This window comes from Equus przewalskii, chromosome 19 (genome assembly GCF_037783145.1).
Source record: "Equus przewalskii isolate Varuska chromosome 19, EquPr2, whole genome shotgun sequence".
NCBI classification, from domain to species: Eukaryota; Metazoa; Chordata; class Mammalia; order Perissodactyla; family Equidae; genus Equus; species Equus przewalskii.
In genome coordinates this window covers 50383755-50410354 of record NC_091849.1, presented here as the reverse complement: position 1 = coordinate 50410354, position 26600 = coordinate 50383755, and the positions used below count along the sequence as shown (strand labels likewise).

The window sequence follows — 26600 nt, the reverse complement described above, 5'->3', positions numbered from 1 at the left end:
TCTATTTGCTTTCTTGTACAGTGTTTATTGCTTCTTACTATTACATGTTTATCAAGATGTATCTTTACCACATTTTGTTTATCCACTCTCCGAATGACGTAAATCTCCAACTCCCTGCCCCCAAATAATACTGCATTTTTCTTTACCACTGTGCAGGCCAAGCAATACATGTAGGTAGGTTGAATTTAGCCTTCAGACTTCCAATTTTTCTATAACCTCTAACTCAATTTGTTTATAACCTCTAAGACAAACCTCTTGCTCAATATCTGGAATTTCTTATCTTCCAGTTCCAAAAAATAGAGTAAAAAGAAAAAAAATCAATGAAAGTATTTACAAAGTTCTGTCAGGCAGCCACCCAAGCGTGAGAGATGTCACTACACACATCCAAGATGACATTTTTGTAAGAGAGACTTCTTAAATTACTAAATCCATAACTACAACAAGCTTGTTTATCCCAGAGAAACAGTGGTGGACGGCAGGGTCAGCTGCACTTTCTTTCCTTCTCTCTCTTCAATCCACTAGGTCAGTTTATAGCAACAAGGAAAGAGCAGGGGTGACACAATGGGGCTCCCCTCTGTGAGTCACAGACATGCCTTTTCCAATCCTAAGTTATACCGCAGAGAAACTTCCTAGTTAGGAAGTTGTTGGGGTGAGAAGCAAAGTCAGGAAGGCACATGAGGAAACAGTAAGCTACGTCTTTGAATGAAAACAAGCTTGTTTTAGAAATGCATTACTCCACCAGACCATTTCGGAGGCAAGCCTGGACCAAGGAACAAGTAAAGAAGGAAATTATAGAAGAGTCGTTTTTTGAGTACCTCTGAGAACACAGCAAGAACCTCCCAAGTCCTCCCAAGGGAATGATGACACTGATTAAGTAACTCCTTTGAAATCCAAAAAAAGGTCCCAATTAACAGAGGACAAACTGAACCAAACATACCTGCGTTCTTCACCAAAACCTTGGGCACTCGCTGGCGGCTCATCAGGAGCGGGAAGGGGTCGCGTCCGTTATTCCGTTCGTGGACCTCTCGAATTTCCACCGTATCATCCATAAGATAGTAATGAATGATGTAGGTCCGACATTCACCAAACATGCTGTCTGTGTCATCCCAGATCGCATAGAATCGAAGAACCTCGAGGAATCCAAAGCAGTGACTGAAGTAAGAATTCTACACAAGGAGAGTCTGACTTACCTACTTTGGTGTTTACATACCAGTCAATGATGAAAAGATTAACTGGAAAGACAACAAAGTAATCTCAGATGGCAAAAAAAAAAAAATACAAAAACATCTGAAATTATATGCCAGATGTCAACAGCTAGAAAATACTAAATAATAGACTTGTAAGTTTGCACTGAGAAAGAAGAATTCACTTTGATCCAAAATATTAGTCACTGAAAGAGAAGCTGAATTAAGAGAGCAATGAGTCCTTTAGGGATTTATAAGTATTAATAAAGGTACATGTGAATAGTTTATATATAATTAATATGGAAAGAATTTTCATTTATTAATCAGTCTTTTTTTTAGTTTCATCAATACACATCTTCTAGTAACAGTATCAACAACACAATCTGCGCTCCATTTCGGTGACCTGGGTTCAAGGGTTTGGATCCCAGGCACGGACCTACACCATTCCTCAGCCATGCTGTGGCAGGGACCCACATACAAAATAGAGGAAGACTGGCAACAGATGTTAACTCAGGGTGAATCTTCCTCAGCAAAAACAAAAAACAAAAAAATACAATCTTAAACAGCTAAACATTTTTAAGGGCTTTTTTTTTTTTTTTTTGCTGAGGAAGATTCACCCTAAGCTAACATCACTGCCAATCTGTTTCTTTTTGTATGTTAGCCGCCACCACAGATAGCCACCAACAGACAACGGTGTAGGTCCGCCCCTGAGAACTGAACCTGGGCTGCCAAAGAGGAGCATGCTGAACTTAACCACTAGGCCACCAGGGCTGGTCAACAACACAATCTTTAAATACAAAATAATAACAGATATATGACTGATATAAAGCATGTCCTTAAAAGACCATGTTGTGCTAGGTAAAAGTTTGTGAACTAAAGGAATTGCATTTCTGAGAGAAAAAGAAGAGCAGCAAAGAAGCACTGAGAGTGACCTCTGTTTTCTCTTTCCCTTTAGTACAGGAGAAGACTCAGATCTGCCTCTACACACCAGCCCACAAGGGGAGGACAGGAAGGCTGGAACAGAGCTGGAAAATAACCAGAACACTCTGTTCTCACACATTAACAAAAAATTTAACAAGGAAGCATTTGCAATGGGATTTCTGTGAAATGACTATTTTAACATTAGAAACCTACATATATGCAACAGTTCTGAAATTTCCCAATAATTCATTTAAGGTTTCCCAAAGGATTCTATGAGATTAACTCATACTTGAGAAAAGAAGTAATCAGCTGGAAATGTAAAGTGAGCAGCAGCTGTAGCTCAGGAACCGCTTTAAGACTTAAAAGTTTGGTGGAACTCACAAGGCTTCACTCCACAACCTCCTCTGAATCTCTGCTAAGAAACTTGGGCCTTCCTATCCCTCTAACTCTAGATGCAGCCAGATGACAGCACCGTATCCAACAGGGAAGTTACAGATGTGACACACAGCTATCAAAACACACAGCTGTCAAAGTAGCTCGCATGTGCCACATTTGGAAGCAAGGAAACCTACTGAAGTGTCTAGCTCACTTACCTGCTTGTCGAAGGTGAGAAACTGCTTGAGTTGATCAAAGTCCGATGGCGTGACATACTTACGAAGAGGCTGTTTCCGGAGTTCAGTGTAAGGATCGAGAGCCATCTTCTCTGGCGGATTTAGTTCAATTCCTTGACTTTCCAAAAATACCTAAATAATTCAAAATTAATAATCATCATCTTGAAGTTTCTTAACATATAAACTGATGGTGTAAAAATAAGCGTAATAATAATTTCTGTGCCATTGCCCAAGTTAACCATTAGTTTGCAGCTCGAGCATATCTTAGCAGTATTAAACCTCCAACTGACCCAATTCTATAATGCAGATGATAATTGATAATTACCTTAAGTCTTCTATATTGTAAAATTGCTGGCAATGTGCTAACCTAATTGGAAGACATAATGGTAATGTAACTGGCTCCAAATATGAATTCAAATCAATGAAATTTAGTTAGGCACCCAAAAACAGAGTGAGTCCTAGGATTGCTTACATACACACATCCAGAACCCGACCATAGTTTCAAACAATATGTAATTCATATCAGGTACAGGGGTGAGCTGCACAACAGCGAAGTTAGCTGAAATCAAATCCCCAACTTTCCAACTCACTTAAAACAAGAATATGATCACGTCTCCCCCCGAAAAAAGAAAAGGGAGCATACACATTGGTTATTTTAGCCCAGAAAATATTTTCGCAAAATAGAAAAGACAAATCAAGTTCTCAAATCTCCCAGAAAAAGTTAAGGAAAGCACCTGCACTTGACATAATCTTGAATTTTATTTTGTGAATTATGAATACAGTTCGTCCCTTGGTACCCATGGAGGATCGATTCCAGGACCCCTGCAGATACCAAATTCTGAGGATGTTCAAGTCCCTTACAAAATGGTGTACTATTGCAGATAACCTACACACATTCACCCGTACACTTTAAATCATCTCTACATTACTTATAATGCCTAACACAACGTAAATGCTATGTAAATAGTGGTTATACCGTATTGTTTAGGAAATAATGACAAGAAACAAACAGTTCTGTCCATGTTCAGTACAGATGCAGCCATCGCAGGCTTTTCAATCTGAGCTTAGTTGAACCCATGGGTAGAGAGGGCTGACTGTAAATATAATATTCTTCTCAGAGTCATTATATCTTTTAATATAACTTGACATCTCTTCTTCTTAAAAGCACCAGAATAAACTGTGCCTTTTTTGATAATCAGAAAAGAAAAGATCAATTTCATGGGATCTGTTTACATTCTGAAACTGGAAATTGAGCTGAAATCTGGGTTTCTTTTGGGAATCCTGTGGTTTGCTTTTGGACAATTAACAGAAAATATACAGAACTCAGGGCCAAAATATTTGAGTTCTGGTGCTAGCTCTGCTGCTAACTAGCTTGTAATCTTAGTATTTAAAATTTTACTAGGCAGTCTCTAATATCCTTTCAATATTAAAATATTATGCTCTTAACATCTATTAAAACTAATGAGCTGGAGATAACGACTGACAATTCAATTCTCTTCTCCCTTGAGATGGTGTATTACTGCAGCAGGATTATTGACCGAGGTATTAATGGGTTTTTACTCCTTTCTGTTGCTTATAACAGCTAACCAGGCCCTGTGTTAACCTTACCTTGGGGATTTGGACAGGAATGTAGACACTTCCTGAAGCTGACTGTTCTTCCTGTCTCTTAAAAAAAAGCCTAAACTCTTTGAAGAGATTATTCTAAAGTGACCCAGAAGGAGAGGAGAGAAGGGAATGTCTTTGAGAACAAGAAAAGGGGAGGGGGAATTCCCTGGACGGGTCTCAGAGGAGCACGCCTGCGCACGTGCTCTGCAGGGTGCTCCGAGCACACACACCGCCTCTCAGCACCTTCAGTCTCGGCATCAGAGTCCTGGTATCTCACCTAGCACCAGAGCATCAGGTAGGGGCCCTTGGTCCCGGGACAACCTATGGACCCTGCCTGTATGTCCCCTGTAGGCCTGGGAGAGCCCTGCTTCCTGATTCTCAGGGCTTGGAATCTTTGGCAAAGCTGAGAGTGAACAGAAAGCCAGCCCCATTGGATTGGGGCTCAAGTAGGTTTTAAGATACTTTTAAAGAACAAATCAATATTTCTTGCACACCCACATTTGTGGAGTAGGATTCACATCTGCTATGCTAGCAATAATACTTTAATAAAGACAAGAAACTCCAGATCTCTGATTTCTGGAGCGTTGTTTGTTTATTTGTTTGAGGAAGATTAGCCCTGGGCTAACATCTGCTGCCAATCCTCCTCTTTTTGCTGAGGAAGATTGGCCCTGAGCTAACATCCGTGCCCATCTTCCTCTACTTTATATGTGGGACGCCTACCACAGCATGGCTTGCCAAGCGGTGCCGTGTCCGCACCTGGGATCTGAACTGGTGAACCCCGGGCCGCTGAAGCAGAACATGCAAACTTAACCGCTGCACCACTGGGCCGGCCCCTGGAGCGTTGTTTAATTCAGTTCATTCTGTCTATGGGACCAAACGTTTATTTGGAGCAGACAGGAGAGGGTGAAAAGGGGTGCTGTTGGTGATATATTCGAATAGAGGTGATTCCTGGTTCAAAACACACCACTAAACAGCTGTCTTCCTTAGCCACTCAGAGGTCCAGCCCTAAAGAAAACCGTGAAACCAGAGAAGGTGTGTATAATTGCTATAGGAGCCAAGTTCAAACTTAACAATCAACTATTAAAACACAATTCAATCTAATCATTAGTGGCTGAAAGACACAGCTCTAGTCAATTATCAGTCATTAAAATACAGTTGATCATCACCATTCACAAATTCTGCATTTGCAAATTCGCCCACTTGATAAAATGTATTTGTGACCCCAAAACCAACACTCGTGGCGCTTTTGTGGTCCTTCGCAGACCTGCGCAGTGGTGAAAATCCTGAGTTGCGTGATGTGCACATTCCCAGCTGAGACTGAACAAGGTTATGTTCTGCCTTCTTGCCTCAGCTTTCATACTGAAAAAGCGTCCCTTTCGTGGTCTATTTAGTGCCACTTTTTCTCACTTTGTGCTTTCTTTTGGTGTTTACAATGACCCCCAAGCTTAGTGCTGACGTGCTGTCTCGTGTTTTAAGTGCACGAAAGCTGTGATATGTACTTAATGCCACTAAACTGTACACCTAAAAATGATTAAAATGGCAAACTTTATGTTACATATATTTTACCACAGTAAAAAAAAAGAAGGGCTGCCATAATGTGCCTTAAGGAGAACACACGTCTGCTGGAGAAGCTTCCCTCAGGCATGAGTCACAGTGCTGCCGGCCGTGACTTCAACATTAATGAATCAACAGTATATGTATCTTAAATATGGCATCTTTAAACAGAAACACACATAAAACGAGGTTATGTATTGATCCGGTGACAAAAATGTGGAGACCAGAGGCTTGTAGGAACCTAACCCTGCATTTCTCCTGGGAACGATGGTTCAGCATTTGCTGATTGGTGTTTGTGGTGACTTTATAGAACACAACCACCGTGAACAATGAGAACTGGCTGTAACTGGCTCAGATCAACTGCTCAGGGATCAACTTGCAAATGTTCAAACTGTCCATAAAGACACAACCATAAAAATAATCCTAATACCTTAAATTTATATAACATTTTATAATTTCTCATTGTTGGTACAATTCTGTAACTGTCTATGATAATAAAGACCTAAAAAATGAGAGATCAAAACACGTGTGAAGGAGACAACAGCTCAAACATGGTTGCGTACCTCTACCGTCTATTCCGTTTCTCTCTGCTGCTGGGGACGCCATGCATGCCGCAGCTCCTTTCTTCACTTGCTCGAGGTCTCTATTCACAAGTCGTCTGCCCAGTGAGGCCCTCCCTGACAAGCCTTTATACACAGCACCCCGCTCCGATTCCCATCACCTTTATCTGCTTTAGTTTCATCCACAGCTCTTAACAGCATCTGATATATTACTTATTTGGTACTTATTGTCTCCTCCAACCAGAATGTAATAACCTCCATAAGGGCAGGTCTTTAAACCTGGTACCTAGAACAGTGCCTGGCACATACCAGGCACTCAGTAAGTGTTTGCCAAATAACTCACTAGATGAAAAAAATAAATGAGTGAATTCACAGGAGCACAGTGCACGGTAAAAATTAATCACTCTTGGCATTACATAACGTGGGATAAGGGGCATAAAGTAATTCAGAAACTCTATCTTTGGGGCCAGCCCAGTGGCACAGCGGTTAAGTTCGCACGGTCCGCTTTGGCGGCCCAGGGTTTGCCGGTTCAGATCCCGGGTGCGGATATGGCATCGCTTGGCAAAAGCCATGCTGTGGTAGGCGTCCCACGTATAAAGTAGAGGAAGACAGGCACGGATGTTAGCTCACGGCCGGTCTTCCTCAGCAAAAGGAGGAGGATTGGCAGTAGTTAGCTCAGGGCTAATCTTCCTAAAATAAATAAATAATAAAATTATATATATATATATATATATAAATATATATATAAAGAAACTATATCTTTGCTTCTAGAAATTTTTTTTAACTAAGATAAATTTGGAATTGATTTCCTAATACCTACATTTTGTACTAAAGATAGGTCACCATCTCTTCTCTATTTCTCTCGGTATACACATGTACACATAACTTTAAGAAAAGTTGTCAAAAATCTCTATTTATGAAATAAAGAAAATCAAGGGTTTCTCTCAATATAAAAGCGTTTTCCTTTACAAATGGTTTTTTTTCAGGAATTCTTTAGATAGCTAGTTTCCCTAGAATATAGCAAGCATAATTTACAGAAAAAACATAAATTGCACAAAAAAATTTAGGCTCTATCTACTAACAGAAGTAGTACTATTTTGTAAACTCAAACTTCAGATACATCGTCCAATGCCTCTTCCATGTTTCTATCCCAGAAAGGGTGTGGCCTCTCCTACTCTCTATTGGAACTGGCATGTGAACTGGTTTCTTATCAAATGATTCAGCTATGATGGGAGTTTAACCTTATTTGAATGGATGTGTATCAATATCACTGTAAAAAAGATGACATCACTACATAGTGTTGGCACATGTCGGACCATACACCATACCAAATTAACCTGTATAATAATCCACACAGGACAGATTATCAGTGTCCTCCTCTCATCCTCATAAATGAAACGTATCCTTCCATAAATTAGGATGACACCTCAGAGACCACAACTTCCAAAAATATATACTATACCTGTGTGAATCGGTCGCAGTCAACAACACGGAAAGTTTTGCCATAAATTGTAATGTCTATTCCTCGATTTAGGTCTTTCCAATGGTAATGGTCTCCCCGGTCATTCTTGGCTAGCCGCTGGCGTTTGATTAACTTGCCTTGAGGGATCCCAGAGTTTTCCACAACAGGCTCGATGACAGACATGCTGTCATCTTCGAGATAGTAGTAAATTTTCACTTGACGGATCCTATAATGTTCCTCAGTCGACATAGGAACATCTTCTTGGAAATAGGCATCAAATTTCAGCACCTGTAACCGATAAGGAACGGAGAAATGGCGTTGTCTTATTTTCTCATCCACAAAATAGCAAGTACCCTCCAGTAAAGAGAATCATTCAGGGAGATTTGAATACTCATCACTTCTATCTTCTAAATCGAAAGTTAGCAAACTACAGTCCACAGGACTAATCTACCCCTGCCACCTGTCTTTGTATGATCTGCAAACTAAGGATGCTATTTTACATATTTAAATGGCTAAAAAAAATAAAAATAAGAATAAAATTTCACAACACATGGAAATTATATCAAATAAAGCCATACAAATAATTAATATTTATTTTCTAATGGCTGCTTTCCCATTACAAGGGCAGAGTTGAGGAGCTGTGATAGACCGTATGTATGGGCTGCTGCTATGGGCTGAACTGTGTCCCCCCAAATTTTATATGTTGAAGCCCTAACTCTCAGTGTGACTATATTTGGAGATGGGGTCTTTAGGAGCTAATTAAGCTTAAATGAAGTCTTAAGGATGGGGCCCTAATCCAACAGAACTGGTGGCTTTATAAGAAGAGGAAGAGAGACTCTCAGCACACATGCACTGAGGAAAGGCCATATGAGCACACAGCAGCTGTCTGCAAGCCAGGAAGAGAGCCCTCGTCAGAAACCGAATCAGCAGGAACCTTGATTTTGGACTTCTAGCCTCCAAAACTGTGAGAAAATAAATTTCTATGATTTTTTTTGTTTTTATTTTTTTGCTGGGAAAGATTTGCCCTGAGCTAACATCTGTCGCCAACTTCCTCTCTTTTTTTTTCTTCCCTAAAACCCCACTACATAGCTGTATATTCCAGTTGGAAGTCCTTCTAGTTCTTCTACGTGAGCCGCCACCACAGCATGGTTACTGACAGATGACTGGTGTGGTTCCACACACGGGAACTGAACCCGGGCTGCCCAAGTGGAGCGCGCAGAGCTTTAACCACAAGGCCATCAGGGCTGGCTCATAAATGTCTATGTTTAAGCCACCAGTCTGTGGTATTTTATTATGGCAGCTTGAGCAGACTAAAACAGCTGAAAAGCCCAAAATATTTACTACCTGGCCCTTTACAGAAAAAGTTTGCTGACCTCTGCTCTAAATACTCAAACTATATGTAGACTATTTATTGAATGTGTTCCTTGATGAGATGGCTTAAAGACCTTAAGTCTACGAGCTTCACCTCCATGTCAAAAATCTCTCTTAGAATTTCTGGAAAGAGGAAGAAATTTGAGCAATACTATGACTTGGTTTCAAAATGAAAATGAAAGCTCAAGTTCATTTCTTTAGAAGTGGAGTTCCTTGTAAATGAATATTAATGACATTTTCATCGTTAGAGACTTTATATTAATGACTCAAATCATCAACCCACCACAGAATCTTTGGGAGGTATGCAAATACTGTCCTTGTGCTCAGAAACATATATGACAGAGCAAACAAGTGGTCCTCTGGGGCGCATCACCACCAGGTGAAGTCAAAATGGCCCACCTGTACATTTAAAAAAACACTAAAATATCATAAAAAGCTTATGTTGACATGCTTTGGGATTCTTGGATTTCTGTTATTCGGTTTCTATTTTTAATATTTCTTTTTCAGGGAGAGAAAGTATTAGAACGATGTTTTGGGTAGGCAACAGTGTTAACCCAAACCTCTACTAGAATAAGAGGAACAAACCAAGGAGACTCTTTAGTGAAGACACAAATATCGCTCAATGACAGGAAGATGAAATAATTTTATACGTGAGTGCTATTGCTAAAAAGGTATAGTGTCTACTGTGGAAGAACAGGATAGTTGCATAGGCGAAATATGAATATAATGGAGCGAAGGCCTTGAAAGTAATAATAAAAAGAGAAAATGGATGAATGTAATGGAATGTTAAAGAAGAAAAACCATATGGTAAAAGCAAAAGACAAAGATCATTTTGAAGTACACAGATCAACTGCCAAGAATTCAAAGTGGGGATATGATCAGTAACTCATCTATGAAATGGTCCGTGTTGGAGCCAGATTTATAAATACACAAAATGTTGGAGCCAAGAGTGATCAGCTAATTGATCCTCCCGCATTTCACAAAGGAGGAAACTGAGATTCAGGAGGGTAGAGTGGTCTGCCTGAGGCCGAACAAGGGGTGAGGGGCACAGCTGGGACTGAAACCCAGACTGTAGACTCACAGCCCAAAGTCCTCTCCACACACTTCACTACTTCTTACTTAACAGGCGCTAGAGTGGTTCAGAAAAGGAGTCTGTCTGAGTGAAAGCGGTCGGAGAAAGTTTAAGCAGAGGGGACAAGAGGGGGTTCAGGCCTGGTAACAACAGAAGCCGAGGAAGGAAACCCAGCAGGAACATGCAGGCTATCACGGAGGAGGAAGGAGCTAGGCATGACCATCAGATTGAAAGCCCCTCCAATGGTCCAGGTCTGCAGTAAGAAATTAGCAGCAATGAGAAAACAAAGGGAGGTTGATGGGATTGATAGTGAGGAAGTGGGAGGATGGAAGCCAGAGGGTATTGAGGAGAACACGGTACTAAGGATATCGTGGTGATCCTCATAGAAATGGATACATTAGGGGAAGATAATTTTGGTAGGGCAGATGGTGAGCTCAATTTTAGACTTAACGAATTTCAGTGACAGCACAAGTTGATATTGCAGGGGGCACTCTGAGATACAGGGCTTGGTTAGGAGAAAGAAGTCAGTATTAGAGAAAAATCAGGATGACATTTTGACAGGAGCAACTGAAAGCACGGAACTATTACCAAACTGATTTGGGGAAAACTGTAGGGAAGCAGATTCGGGGGATAGGGAGACAAAATTAGGAGTTCAGTTTTGAACGTGCTTAGTTCGAGATCTCTATTAAACATTCAAGAGGAGATGTCAAACAGGCAATTACATATACCGTCTAGATTTCAGGACACAACTCGTCATCATGCCAAGGACATTTCTTTTCATTTTTATTTTAAAAGACTGGCACCTGAGCTCACATCTGTTGCCAATCTTCTTTTTTGTTTTTCCTTCTTCTTCTCCCCAAAGCCCCCCAGTACATAGTTGTATATTCTACTTGTAGGTCCTTCTGGTTCTGCTATGTGGGACGCCACCTCGGCATGGCTTGATGAGCGGTGCCATGTCTGTGTCCAGGATCAGAACTGGTGAGATCCTGGGCCACCGAAGTGGAGGGCGCAAATTTAACCACTTGGCCACAGGGCTGCCCCTGCAAAGAACATTTCAAACCATGAGTCTGGACCAAAGGAATAAGCACAGACAGAGAACAAGACCAAAGATCAAGCCCTGGGGCAGCCTCACTTTCCCAGCCTTCTGTTTTCTAAGATGAGAGGGGATGACAATGCCTCCAGGTACTGGCCTCAGAACAGGAGGCAGGGAGGAGATATAAACACACACACACATTTTAAAGGCTCAAATAACCAGAATATTTTGTATTTTTTTAAATTTAAATGATTATGAGTTATTTAAAAACAGACCTTATAGACTATGCCATATGACCGGTACAGATGAACCCTAATCTCCCATCTTTGTGTATCTGCAGCAGTGAATTATGAACACAAGATCATTTTGCAAAATCCAAAAACTTCCCTTTGAAGCAAAGAAAAATTAAATAATATACAGCTTGGTTTTTTATTCATTTTAGTATATTCAGATTGTGTAGGGAAAAGAAGTAACCGATTATATATATATGATACATTTGGTATGCATTGAAGAAACTGACTATTCAATTAACTAGGGCGCTAAGTTCTCAAGTTCGCTAGTTATTTGGGAGTCTGCTAACTGACATAAATTGTAGGTGGCAAAAATTTTGCCATTTAAAAGTACAGATCAGTTTGTCCAATAAAATACCTGGGTTTCCCCTGGCATAGGATCTAGACATATGGCTAAAACTACATCTTTTCAACATGTAATTCATGTTACAGAGAGCCAGGCTAATATGTGAGGTCTCAGGTAGAGAATACTCTATCCCCAAAAGTGCTTATTCATTTGACTGGTAATCAAAAAGGCACTAATCTATTTACTTATTAAGAATAGAATTAAGAGTTCTGTGCTCCTCCCACAAAGAAATGACTGTGAAGGAAGTTACCACAGAAAGCTCTTCAGCAAGCAGTCAGGATAACATTTGCTTTGCCAGCTGGAGTAAGACCTTAATGTTTAACGTAGAGAGGAAGGATATTTAGATATTGTGCTGAAAATGTATTTCTCACGGAATTCTACAGCTCACGGACTTCTAGTTATCACGTATTCTAACCTAATTTTATAGATGAGCAAACCAGAGACGGGGACTCCCCAAGGTCACAGCACTAGCTGGAAGAAGAGCCAGAACTAGAATCCAGGTCTCTTGACTCCCAAGAAGCTAAGAATGTGATAACAAACGAGGAAATGTTCGCAATTACTTCAAGATTGAAGGGAAAATGCTGAATGAATATTTTCATATCACATACAAGTATAAAAAGCCTAGTCATAGTTTTTATTGTTTTTTATTTTACTTTACTCTGTGTGAGTATTTCGCATGTTTGGCTTGTCGTTTTTCAGCAGTGACATAGACAATAAGTTAATTTTGTTAAATAATGATTCTTCTCATTTTTTCAACTAGTGTTTATTGAGTACCAGTTACAGAACAAACCAGATGAGTCCTCGCCCTCATGAAGTATGCACTCAGATGAGGCAGATAAACACCAAACAAGTCAGCAGGACAAACTGTCAGACAGTGCTATGAAGGACCCACAGAAAGGGAAGTGACAGGGAACAATAGGGAGGAACCTCTGTAGTATGGTGGCCAGGAAAAGCTTCATGCAAGCCTCCCTGAAAGATGAGACAGAGTCAGCTGCTCAAGGGCAGAGGACAAGCTATTCCAGGTAGGGAAAACAGCATGTGCAAAGGCCCTGTAGTGGGGGGAAAAAGTGCTACAATTTCAAGAAAGTTAGGAAAATAAATCTAGTGTGACTGAAACACAGTGGGTGAGGAAAAGAAAGGCCCAACATGAGGTGAGGGAAACAGCAGGGAGGGCCAGATCCAGCAGGGCTGTGAGGAACCTGCAGAGTTGGATCTCAGTCCACATGCAACGGGAAAGCCATGGAAGTGTCTTAGGTCAGTATGTGACATAATCTGATATTTAGTTTTAAAAGATAAGCCTAGCTGTTCTATGAAAAATAAATTAACTAATCGTGGAGATGGAAATAAGTGGACAGATTAGTTACATATTTTAGAGGTAGAAATGACAGAGCTTGTTAATAAGATTGGATGTGGGCTGTGCGGGAAAAGAAGAGTCAAGGGTGACTTTCAAGTCTGGGGTTTGAGCGGCGAGGTAGACGGTGTTAACGTTTACTGCACTGGGTAAGAGAGTCTGAAGGCATTTCCCCAGAGAAATGACATAATCAGAACTGTGCTTTGGGGACTAACCCAAGCAGCAGACCTGTCATGAGCACAGTAAACAACTGTAAGACGAATCTAACAGTTAGCGATATGTTAACAGTTAACACATTGCTTGTTTGAACTGTGGCAGTGGTAGAGGAAGGGCAAGTGAGAAACACCTGAGTGGACGACTCACTGAATGTGGGGAGAGAAGGGGAGAGAAAGTCAAAACCGGCTCAGGTTTCAAGCCTGGATTATCTGGAGGAACCGGACAGGAGGAGCGGATCTGTGGGAAAAGGTGATGAGCTGACAGAGACATACAGAACCTTAGGTGCCAACAGCTCATCCAGGTGAAGACATCCCCTGGCAGGGGACGTAGGTCTGGAGTTTCAGTGAGGCCAGAATTGGAAATAAATATCGATCGCTGTCTACATTATGATAGTTGAAACCACAAAAGTAAGTCAGCTCTCTCCAGAAGATGGTATAAAGAATAAGAACAGAACCTTGGAAATGCTTACAGTTAAAAAGTGAGAGGAGGAATGCAGGCCAGAACAGGAGCAACCAGATGGAGAGAAAGAGGAAAACCAGGAGAGTGAAGGGTCCTGGGAGCAGAAGAAAAGCAGAGTTTCAGGAAGGAAGGGAGAGTCCACCACAGCAGATATTGCCAACAGGTCAAAGAGAATGCTAGCAAAGAAAACCCCTCTAGATTTGGCAAAAAGGACAACACTGCCTACCTACGGAAAAGTGGCTTGGGCTTGAGGGCGGACAGAAGTCAGATAGTAAGCAATGTGACAGTCCAGTGAGGAGTAAAGTGCTGTTGCTTAAACAGGCCACAAGGCAGAAAGGAGGTTTTTTAGGATAAGATAGTATGACCCTAGGTAGAGAAGTAGTCACAAGAGTGTTTGAAATGGAAGTTAAAGATGAACAAGATGAAAGAAGAAGAATATCGGGAACAAAGAGTGGGGAGTTAGCCTGGGAAACAACACAGCGGGTGATGAGGAAGAGAACCGCATGGGAGCTGAGAGAAAAGATGAGGCACTCACAGTCGACGTCCTGGTCCTTCTCACCTGCGCAAGAAATGAAGTCATAGTCTAAGGATGAAGAACAGTACAAAGAATGTCCAAAATATGGACAAATATGTTGACAATTAAGTGGACCTCCAGGAGGAAGTCCTAAAAAATTTAAACTCTGATTTAATTCAGAAAAGCCATAATTCCCTTATTGCAAAAGAAAAAAAAAATCTTAGTTTCAAAACCATGCATTCAACTACTTTCTACCTTGTTATCTATGGTAAGGATCATTTATCTAGAAATTGTGATGATCCAAGTAAAATGAATAGGAAAATAAAAACACAAATATTCTTCTTTGTACCCACTATCTTTAAAGAAATGAATTATGGACAATATTTTAAAAGTCCAAATTAAGTAATGACAACTAGCACAAAATAACACAGAAAAACAAAAAATAGGAAGCCTGTTTTCTATTCAGGCACAATTCCTCCCTTTCTGAATTTCACAAATACCTTCTTATGACATGTATAACTTTGTCACTTTCTAGTTTATAATAGTTACTTGCTATTCTTTTCAGCAAACATTGAACCTACCAGGATTTGTATCTTGATAAATTGTTAAATGCCTACCCCACTCCTGTCTTATATTTTCACCCCTTTCTCTTATCTACTGATTTTACAGTGCCTGTCACAGCTGTGAATAAACAAGAGAAACCAAAAAAAGGTAAAGAAATACTCAGTCACAGAACCAATACCATTTAGTGGATGTTTAGGTTCAGCCTATGAATATATATGTGAATGTGTTCCTATCAAATGAGTGAGCCGACATGGGGAAGAGAGGATTATATGGATTCTGGCTGAGACATTTAAAAATTAAGTGATTATTAATGCAAATGGTATAGTTCCATCAACAGATTATTTTGTACCTTCCAGCCTTTAGCTTCGACAGGTACTCAATAAAGCTTGACTAGCTGGAGGAAAATGGTATAGAAATTTAACAAAAATAATAAAATAAAAAGAGGAAGAAAATAGGCAAGGAGTAAATTAAGAAAGCTAACTTATAAAAACTGGTCAGTAGTTCTAAGACCCAGTTATGCATAAAAATTATCTGGGAATTACAATCAATGAGGGTTGGGGTGACATCCAAGTTTCTCAAGTCCGCCCAGGGATTCTGCTGCAAGGCCAGGGTTAGGACTACCTCACCTTAGTGAAAAGAAGAGGCCTCCTGACAAGGGAAATCAAGCATGATGTAGAAATGCCAACGGAAGGAAATAAGGCAACTCACATCACAAAAGCCTGGGTAAATGAGACCCAAACAAAATGTTATACTACCCTTTGGTCATGTCATGCCAAACCTGCAATGTTCCCTTAAAAACAGAAACTTATGGAGACAGCCTGGAGAAAACTGACCACAGATGGAGCTGTTGTCATGATGACATGCTGCATTTCACAGAGATTAGGGATTGTCATCATTACAGAACACAGGACTGTTAAAAAGTAGAGAAAACAGAGCAGATAAACAGAGAGTAATATGAACTCAAGAATTCAGAATTCATCCAACTTCTCTTTAACTGTGTTTGGAAAATTTTTCACTGACATCTACAGGGAATTATTTTTTGTAACTGGCTTCCTGACTAAAGACAGCCTCTTCCAAGCCCGAGTTCAGCTGTCTATGACTAAGGGTGGAGGCAGCGGAACAATTTTCTCCTCAGAGCATCAAGAAAACCTGTGGTTTACTGTTGACTTTTCAGCAAACAGTTGACCCTCAGAAATTGGAATTCAAGGGTCAGCCTAAAATCCCAGATGATACCTTTTTGTCAAAAGCCACATGAGCAGGAATGAACTCTGCAGGTGGGGCCTGCTTAGGTTGGCCGTAAGTCAGAAGTGGTGCCTTACTCGCCAAGTCATCCAGTTCAGCCTGGGACAGCTGGGTGACTTGGAGCCGGTCCCCGCCTATCCCAAGTGTTGGACGTTGAACAACTGCATAGCCGTTTCTGTAGCCCAGTGTCTGGCATCTATGAAATGCAGTTTTCTGAGGGAGAAAAGAAGTATGTCAATAACATTTTACAAATATTTGTCAGGCAAGAAAGCTAACTTTCAAAAATATTACAACTTAAACCTTTGCTTATAAACACCACAAACCTTATAGCTAAAAGGCTACCCTAGAAGGTTCTTGTATTTTAAGCTAAAACACTTGGCTAAGAACAAGGAGGGAAGCAGCAGCCAGAGCTTAAAATAAAACTTAAAGCCCTGCTCCAGAATGCCCAACTGAATTACCAGCTCGCTTTTCACAAGAAACTAAAATATTATCTCATCTAAACTCTTAGGACCAGCTCTGTAGCTGAGTGGTTAAGTTTGCCCTCCACTTTGGTGGCCTGGGGTTCGCCAGTTCAGACCCTGGGTGTGGACCTACGTACCGCTGGTCAAGTCATGCTGTGGCAGCACCCCACATACAAGAACTAGAATGATCTAAAACTAGCATATTCAACTACGTACAGGAGCTTTGGGAAGAAAAAAAAAAGAGGAAGATTGGCAATAGTTTTTAGCTCAGGGCCAATCTCACCAAAAAGCATACTTTAAAAAATAAAATAAAATAAATAATAAACTCAATCTTTCACTAGTCTTCCCATGTTTTTCATCTTATCTGGTGGTCATAAACCACAGGACCTAGAAGATCTGGTTCTGTGAAGTGAATTTTTGCCTGAAATGAAAGGCCCCTGTTACAATGACATTGACACAGTCATACTCCTTGGAAAGTAGGTAGATGCTATGTATTTAAAGTCTTAAACTCCATAATTCCACCCCTGATCCTTTATTTTAAGGATATAATCCAAAATTATGAGAAAGAACAATACACCCAAAGCTGACCATTATAATGTTAATTACAATAGTAAAACACTGGAAACAATGCAAAGACAAACATACAGTTAAATGACGGAAAACTCACTCCAAGGACCATTATGCAGTCATTAAATTAAAGACCATGTGGCAATCTCGGAAAACTGTTCACGATTTAATAAACCCAAAAAAGCAGCATATAAAATTATATGTGAACTACAATTACAAGCAAACACGTGCATGAAGACACTGGATTTGGAGAATGTTCTCTGTCTATATTACACATTTCTCAATTATGCTTTTTTTAAGCAAACATAGTTTTATAGTAATTGAGAAAAACAAAAGATTAAATATAAAAAGGAAAAAGTGGAAGGGAAAGATTTTTAAGGGCTGAGGAGACTAAAATGGTGACATAGGCGACCCCAGCCTCCTCATGTCTCCACAAAGCTCAATGATTGGATTGCTAGCCACAAACAAAAACAGCTCTGGAAGAGCTCTAGAGTCCACCTTGAGAAGGTTTTAGCCACACAGTGAAACAGAAAATTTCAGAATAACCCCAGAAGAAGAGAAAGAAAACAGCTTCATCTTGCTTGCATCATCCCATGCCCCAGGCCAGCATTCTTCAGTGCCAACAGGGAACTTCTCAGCTAGAAAGAGTTCCTCTTGCCAGGAAAGGAAGAGGAGGGTGAGCACCCAGCTTCTCCAGTCTTTTGGGGGCACTGTATGAAGGTCCCACTTCAGTTTCATCCCATGCAGATCGGGAAAGCATAGGTGTATAAAGCCAGCTAGGAACAAGGAGGAAAAGCAGTGGCGACTGGCAGCAGGCACTTAGTAGGAGTGACTGTGGTTCAGAGACCTGCTCAGCAGACAAACCCAGCAGATTTTGCCACTGACTCAAAGCCAATGGTCATCACAGACACAGCCACCATGTACTCTCTGCAGATTTCATCAGCCTTCAACTCACAGGTATTCATGTTTGCCGACACCAGCCACCTGCAGCCCTCCTCACTTCCTCCCCTACCCGTCCCCACGAGAGCCCAGGAACTCCAATGGCAGCCAGCTCAGGCCTCTGCAGCTGCTCAAGAGCAAGATGCCAGTATAGACCCCGCCCCCCTGGCTGACCCCCACTGCAATGCGTGTACTTGGAGCTAGCCCCTCCAGCAGTGCAATGGCACATGACCAGCCCAACCCCCATCAGTGGCTTCCACTGCAGTGTGCATGCCCAGGGGGAGAGTGTGCAGCCACAGGAGAGCACACTGACAGCCAGCGCCTCTGCAGCTGCCAGTGAGCTTAAAGTTGGCTCAGGTCCTTGCTGCCTGCTCTGGCCCTCACCACTATGTATGCAATAGGCCCCTGCCACTACATAGGCACCTGTAGCTGGCTCCCTGCAGCCAAGTATGTGTACACCACTGGCTCTGGCCACCACTACTGCTTGCGCTGGTCCCTAGCTGCTGGACCTGGAGGGACCATTGAAGACCATAACAGCCCTTGCAACCACTGTGGACCCCATGCAGTGCTTGCCAAGGACCACACAGTTGTTGATGCTGTAGACCCCAGTGGCCTGAGCTGAAGAGACATCACAGACCCTCCCCACCAACCCAGTGCTGCACACACCCCTGTACTTGGTGCCCTGCACATCTAGGATCACAGCATGCTTCAGTGTGCTCGCATCCACAGGTGAAAGGCTGCCCTTACTGAAGTTAGTCCATAAAGTCTGGAAGACAGGACCACTTCTTCAAATGTGAAGACACCTATGCAAGAGATCACAAAGAATCAGGGTAACACAACTCCACTAAAAGAACACAGTAAATCTATAGTAACTGGCCCCAAAGAAATGGAGAACCAGGAATTGCTTGATAAAAAAAATTCAAAATAACCGTCCTAAAGATGCTCAGGGAGCTACAAGAGAATACAGATAAACAATTTAGTGATCTCAGGAAAATGATACAAGAAGAAAATGAGAAGTTCAACAAAGAGATAGAAAACACAAAAAAGAGCCAAACAGAAATTTTAGAGCTGAAGAATACAAGTGAACTGAAGAATTCAATAGCAGCTTCAACAGAAGCCTTGAACAAGCAGAAGAAAGAATCAATGAGCTAGAAGACAAATCAATTGAAATTATCCAATAAGAGGAGCAAAAAGGAAAAAGAATGAAAAAGAATGAAGAAAGCCTACAGGACTTATGGAACATCAACAAAAGAAACAATGATGTACCACTGAAGTCTCAGAAGGAGAAAAGAGGAAGAAAGCAGTACAAAGCTTATCTAAAGAAATAATGGCTAAGAACTTCCAAAACCTGGGGAGGGATTTGGACTTCCAAGTTCATGAAGCCAATAGGTCAAGATTTCAATCCAAAATGATCTTCTCCAAGACACATAATAATAAAATTGCCTAAAATCAAAGATAGAATTTTAAAAGCAGTAAAAGGAAAAAAAAAATTCTCTCATACGAGGGAACCTCCATAGGGCTATCAGTGGATTTCTCAGCAGAGACCTTGCAGGCAAAGAGCGAGTGGGATGACCTATTCAAAGCACTGAGGGAAAGAGACTGCCAACCAAGAATACTTCACCCAGAAAACTAGTCTTTCAGAAATGAAGGCGAGATAAAGACTTGCCCCAGTAAACAAAAGCTGAAGGAATTCATCACCGCTAAACCTGCCTTACAAGAAATCCTGAAAGGAGTTCTTCAAGCTGAAACAAAAAGGTGTTAATTATTAACATGAAAATATATAACACACTGGTAAAGGTAAGCATAGAGTCAGATTCAGAATACCCTAACACTGCAATATGGTGACGTGTTAACTACCTAACTCTAGTGTAAAGGTCAAAGGAAAACAGTATTAAAAACAGCTATAGCTTCGACAATTTGTCAATGGATACACAACATAAAAAAATGTAAATGATGACGTACAAAACATGAAGGGAGGAGAGTAAAAGAGTAGCTTTTGTATGTGATCAAATTTGAATGGCTAACAGCATAAAACAGAGTGTTTTATATATATATATATACACACACATATATATATGTATGTATGTTTTATGTAAGCCTCATTGTAACCATAAAGAAAAACCTACAGTAGAATCACAAAAGATGAAGAGAAGAGAATTCGAACATACCACTATGGAAAATCATCAATTCACAAAGGAAGGCAGCAAGAGAGGAAGAAAGAAACAAGGGAACTACAAAACGGCCAGAGAACAGTAAGATGGCATTAGGAAGTCCTTTACCTACCAATAATTTCTCTAAATGTAAATGAACTGAATTCTCCAATCAAAAGGCAAGCTGGATGGATTTAAAAAAACAAGACCCAAATACACGATGCTTACAAGAGACTCACTCAGTTTTAAGGACACACAGGCTGAAAGTGAAGGTATAGAAAAAGACATGCCATGCAAGTGGAAACAGAAAAAGAGCAAGGGTAGCTATACTTATATCACACAAAACAGACTTTAAGAAAAAAACGGTAACAAGACACAAAGATGATCATTATATGATGAAAAGGGGGTCAATTCATCAAGAAGATAGAACAATTGTAATATATATGCACTCAACATCAAAGCTCCTAAATATATTAGGGAAATGCTAACAGATCAGAAGGGAAAAGCAGACAACAAACCAATAATAGCAGGAGACTTCAATACCCCACTTTCAACAATAGATATATCAGCCAGATAGAAAATAAAAAAAAAACATGACTTGAACCATACTTCGGATCAAACAGACCTAACAGTCATATATAGAATAATCCATCCAACAGCAGCAGAATACACACTCTTCTCAAGTACACACAGAACATTCCCCAAGATAAATCATATGATAGGTCACAAAACAAGTCTCAACAAATTTAGTAAGACTGAAATCACACCAAGTATCTTTTCTGACCACAATGGTATGAAAACAGAAATAAATAACAGAAAGAAACCTGGAAAATTTACAAACGTGAAAATTGAACAACACACTCCTGAACAGCCAACAGGTCAAAGAAGAAATCAAAGGGGAAAATACAAATATCTTGAAAAAAACAAAAATGGAAGCACAACATTTGAAAACCAACAGGACGCTGTAAAAGCAGTTCTAAGAGGGAATTTTAAGATAAATGAGTGCATTAAGAAACAAGAAAGATCTCAAATAAACCACCTCACTTTATACTTCAAGGAACTAGAAAAAGAACTAAGCCCAAAGTTAGGAGAAGGAAGAAAATAACAAAGATCAGAGCAGAAATAAATGAAATATAGACTAGAAAAATGTTTGAAAAGATTAATGAAACCAAGAGCTGGTGTTTTAAAAAGAAACAAAATTGACAAACCTTTAGCTAGACTATTTAAGAAAAAAAGAGAGAAGACTCAAAGAAAACAGAAATGAAAGAGGAGACACTACAACAGATACCACAGAAATAAAAACAATCATGAGAGACTACTATGAACAAGCATACGCCAACAAACTGGATAACTTAGAAGAAATGGATAAATTCCTAAAAAGATACAACCTACCAAGACTGAATCATGAAGAAACAGAAAATCTGCACAGACCAGTAAAGAGACTGAATCAGTAATCAAAAACCTCCCAACAGAGAAAAGCCCAGGACCAGATGGTTTCACTGATGAAACCCACCAAACATTTAAAGAAAAATTAATGCCACTCCTTCTCAAGCTCTTCCAAAAAACTGAAGAGGCAGGAACACTCACAAATTCTTTTTTGTTTTAAAGATTGGCACCTGAGCTAACAACTGTTGCCAGTCTTCTTTTTTTTTTCCTTCTTCTTCTTTTCCCCAAATCCCCCCAGTACACAGTAGTATACCAAAATTCCAATGACATTTTTCACAGAAATAGAAAAAAAAATCCTAAAATTTGTATAGAGACACAAATGACCCCAAATAGCCAACGCAATCCTGAGAAAAAAACAAAGCTGGAGTCATCACACTTCCTGATTTCAAACTACACTGCAAAGCTACAGAAATCAAAACAGCACGGTACTGTCATAAAAACAGACACACAGACCAATGGAACAGAATCAAGAGTGCAGAAATAAACTCTTGAATATATGGGCAATTAATCTTCGACAAGGGAGTCAAAAACACACAATGGGGTCAGGATAGTCTCTTCAAAATAAATGGTGTTGGGAAAACTGGATAATCACATGCAGAAGGATGAAACTGGACCCCTATCTTACACCACTCAAGAAAACTAACTCAAAATGAATTAGACTTAAACATAAGACCTGAAACCAAAACTCTTAGAAGAAAACATAGGGGGAAAGCTCCTTGACGTTGTTCTTGGCAACAATTTTTTGGATATGACATCAAAAGCATATGAAACAAAAGCAAAAATAAATAAATGGGACTACATCAAACTAAAAAGCTTCCACACAGCAACATAAACAATCAACAAAATGAAAAGGCAGCCTATGGAATGGGAGAAAACATGTGCAAACGATATATCTGATAAGGGCTTAATATAGATATAATGGAATATTATTCAGTCATGAGGAAGAAAGAAATCCTGCCATTTACGACAACTTGGATGAAACTTGAGGGCATTATGCCAAGTAAAATAAGTCAGAAAGGGAAAGACAAATATTGTATGATCTCATTATATGTGGAATCTAAAAAAGCCAAACTCAAAGAAACAGAGAGCAGAGTGGTGGTTACCAGGGGCTAGGAGGTAGAAGAAATGGGGAGATACTGGGCAAAGGGCACAAACTTCCAGTTTCTTCAGTTACAAGATGAAAGAGTTCCAAGGATCCAATGTACAACATGACGATTACAGCTAATAATACTGTACTATATACTTGAAAGTTAAGAGAGTAGATCTCAAATGTTCTCACCAAAAAAAAGAAACGGTAATTATGTGACAGGACAGTGGCATTAGCTAATGCTATCTGGTAATCATTTTGCAAAACATAAGTGTATCAAATCAACCGGTTACTCACTTGAAACTTACACAGTGTTGTATGTCAGTTATATCTCAATAAAACTGGAGGAAAAAGTGGAAAGGAAAACTGGAGGTTATGTTAGGTTGATGGAATATTTTTTCCTTTTTCTGTTCTGTGCAATGTTAGGTTACTTTTTAAATCATATATATACACACACATATAAATATATAGACATAAATATAAAATTGAGGATTAATCATAAGATTTTTTTTTAAGAAAAAATGACTTACCTACCTCCTAGTTTCTTTGCAGCCCAACCTACCATTTTCAAGATCTGTACTAACATAAAAGATACAACAGAGTAAACTTCTTCTGCTAAAAGAGTTATAGACTGTGGACCTTTTTTTGGGGTCACAGGTTCAGGGTCACAAACCAGTTGAAAGGACTGCTCCAGATGCATAACACACACAACTTAGAACAAAGTGGGCTGAGCTGACGTCTTCACTGGGTAACTCGGATAACGTCAAGCTCCTTTTCTTCCACCTCTAAAGACAGAAGCAACATCAGCTGCTTCGTTTGCTTTCCCGCTTTTTTTCTCTACCATCACTCAACTATATGATCTTTATCGGTGGAGCCTCATGAGCACCCCAGGCAGGGCAACCTCAGGCCCCCTGACCCTTCTTAGTCATTATGGTCACCTCTGAATGACTTGAGAGTTAGACACACCTAGTCCTTCAGTGCTGAAGACAATGACTATGTTTTTTAAATCTCAAATAAGTAAATGGGTTGGCACTTGGCCAGTGTATTTAAAATATGAAAGGGCTCCAGTGCATAGCTCATCTTACGTGTAGTATGGCAATATATGTTCTCAGAGACTGACACCTCCAGTCCACACCTCTGTAACCCCCAAATCAACTCAACCCTGCCTTGTGGGTAACCCACACTCACCACCACCAAATGCTCAGGTGGCTCCTGCACAGGGCAGGAATGTGCCTACAACATTTTCTAAATTACATAAAACTGAAAAGTCCACGGCAGTGAAAAATCTATGATGCTGTCCTAATGCAGGAATAATTACAAAGAAGAGATTCAGAATCCAAATCCTTTCACCAGCCTTTCAATTTCAACTCATTCTCTCAAAGAAGATAAATTGACTACATATTTTGTCTTACCTTTATGACCACGGAGAGAAACCTATAAATTCTGAAACTATATAAATATAAAATATTATGGCCTCATCTATGATAATCAGCCTACTGAATCTCAATATTGATCTTCCAACATATATTTCAATAACCCCGTTAAAATTAAATACTAAATAATTTTGTCAGTTAAACTATGTCAGGAGAAAAAAACAAGCATTATTTTTCCTCTTCAATTTCGTCTAGCGAACACAACTAAAAACACTTAAGGTAGGAAAGGAGCAAAACAAAATCTAAACAGGAATCTTTTACAAAAATGTTAGAACAAAAAGAATAGGGCTGGAGGAAGGAAAAACACAACTTGTCAATTGTGGTTGAAGGAACTGGAATGGAATTCTCTCCCACAAAGCAGGGAAGGCCGGTTTGGGAGGAAGATAGGCAAGGGTTGAAAGTCTAACTTTTGGAGAAACAGCAACTAAGAAAGAAGATAAAACAAGAATGAGAAGGTGACACCAGATTGTAGAACAGGCAGAAGTGCTGGACAGAAAAGGGATGGGGTTGGGCAGAAGCATAAATGAGAAGGGTGGAGATTGCGGAAAAGGACAAGGCAGGAGAGAAGAGAATGAGTGGAAATGATAAGACAGGAAATGGAGCTGGGAATGGGAAGGATTACTGGGTCCAGGATTCAGAAGAGGAAGGAGGAGGGGCGGGAATGATGGGCCTGGGGAGTGGGTGGGAATAAGGATGAAGATGTAGAGAGGCTGAGTGGGAGAAGGGGACGAGGCTAGGGGGCGGGGGTAGTGCTAAGGAAGACGCTAGGCAGAGACGGGTAGGGTGTGGGAGAATGAGCTAGGGAGAGGACTTAGAACTTGGGAGTAAGGAGGGGAAAACCGTGATCTAGAGGGAACAGAGGCCGGGGCTATAGGAGCAGAGCAGCAAGGAAGAACGCGGCTCCGAGGATGAGAAGGAACGAGGCCAAAGACTGCCAGTGTGGAGTGGAAACACTAGAGAGGGAGGGAGTGGAGGGCAAAGCACGGGAGAGAGAGGATGAGGCTGGGTCTGGGAGGACGACAAATGCGGCAGAGAAGACGGAACAGGGCACCAGTTTGAAGGGAGAGAGGACAGTCGTGGGTGCAGGAGAACAGAGGTGCACCACGCGGCCAGCCCGTCGAGGCCGCCGGGCAGCGGGGACAGGTGGGGGCCGGCAGAGAAGTCCTCACCGTGGAGTCCTTAAAGGACATGCCCGGGAGAAAGGGCAGGCCATGCACGGGGTTGGACGCCATCGCAGCCGCTCTTGCCGCCGCCACCTGGGTCGGGTTTTGTCCTCCCCGGTTGCCCGGGCGACCAGGCGCGTCCGCCGGCTTCCTGAAGCTCCATGGCAATGCCAAACATCCTGCGCGCCCGCGTGGGGAGGGCGGGGCCGGAGGCGCTGGCGTGACAGGTCTGCGCGTGCGCCGCCTGGGGGCTTCGCGTTCTCGCGGTAAGTGGCCGACGAGAAAGGGGAGGGGCTGGCGGGCGTTGGGGACTGGTCCCGCCCTCCCCGCTCCAGCCGCAGAGATTTGGGAGCTGGTGATATGGAGACGCTAGTTCTCGCGGTGCAGTCCAGGGGTCCTAGCTGCCTTGAGATGGGTTACGGTAGAAGGGACGTTGCCTTCTTTCCCACCCCACTTCCCGCCGCGCCCCGCCTGCGCCGTGAGCTCACGCCCTCTGCTCCCAACTCTGGGAAAAGGGCCCCTTGTCCCAGTTCACACTGTGATGTGAATGGTTGCTTCCAGTCAAAGTGTTACCTACCCGGGACCGTGCTTCTTGGGGACAGGGGCTGTGGATTATTCATGGTTGTATCTCTGCGGGTCAAGGATGTAACTGATGCATCCATCTGGTCCCTAATCCTCCCACAGCCCCATTATCTTTTTTCCGTCTTCGCCTTTCTTTATTCTACTTTATATTTTTTGTTCAATCTCTGCAGTTATGCACCTTCTCAGTTCTTGTAGGCTGGGCCTTGCATATCGGCCTCAGGACACTCAGTGTTTGTTGACTGAAGAGCTACACGGTGCTCATTCTCACTTCTGATCTCTAGTTTATGCCTCCCTGCAGCGGCCAGGAAAATCAGGACCAAATAAGTCATAAGAAAGAACGAAATAAGTGAGGTGAAGTATTGTCAGGATTGTAGCTGTTCTCGTCTCTGGCGCTTTTTACGAAACCTGTTTAAATTA

The 26600-nt window shown here is 41.2% G+C and overlaps 1 protein-coding gene across 9 annotated transcripts in view; it reads right to left on the bottom strand.

Annotated features, from left to right (window-relative positions):
• EFHC1 (EF-hand domain containing 1) overlaps positions 1-25837 on the bottom strand; it is a 76192-nt gene extending 50355 nt beyond the window's left edge. For 2 of the 9 annotated variants that reach the window (XM_008530792.2, XM_070586222.1), the window contains exons 1-4: positions 25608-25812; positions 7898-8185; positions 2699-2848; positions 938-1130 (exon numbers count right to left, since the gene is read on the bottom strand). In XM_008530792.2, the coding sequence (XP_008529014.1) occupies positions 938-1130; positions 2699-2848; positions 7898-8185; positions 25608-25670 (694 nt within the window). In that variant the 5' untranslated portion in view covers positions 25671-25812. Of the gene's footprint in view, positions 1-937; positions 1131-2698; positions 2849-7897; positions 8186-11143; positions 11381-16346; positions 16569-18988; positions 19126-25607 lie in introns of all 9 variants that reach the window. The other 7 variants (XM_070586221.1, XM_070586220.1, XM_070586217.1 and 4 more) reach the window with 7 other exon arrangements.
• Between the last annotated feature and the right edge of the window lie 763 nt (positions 25838-26600).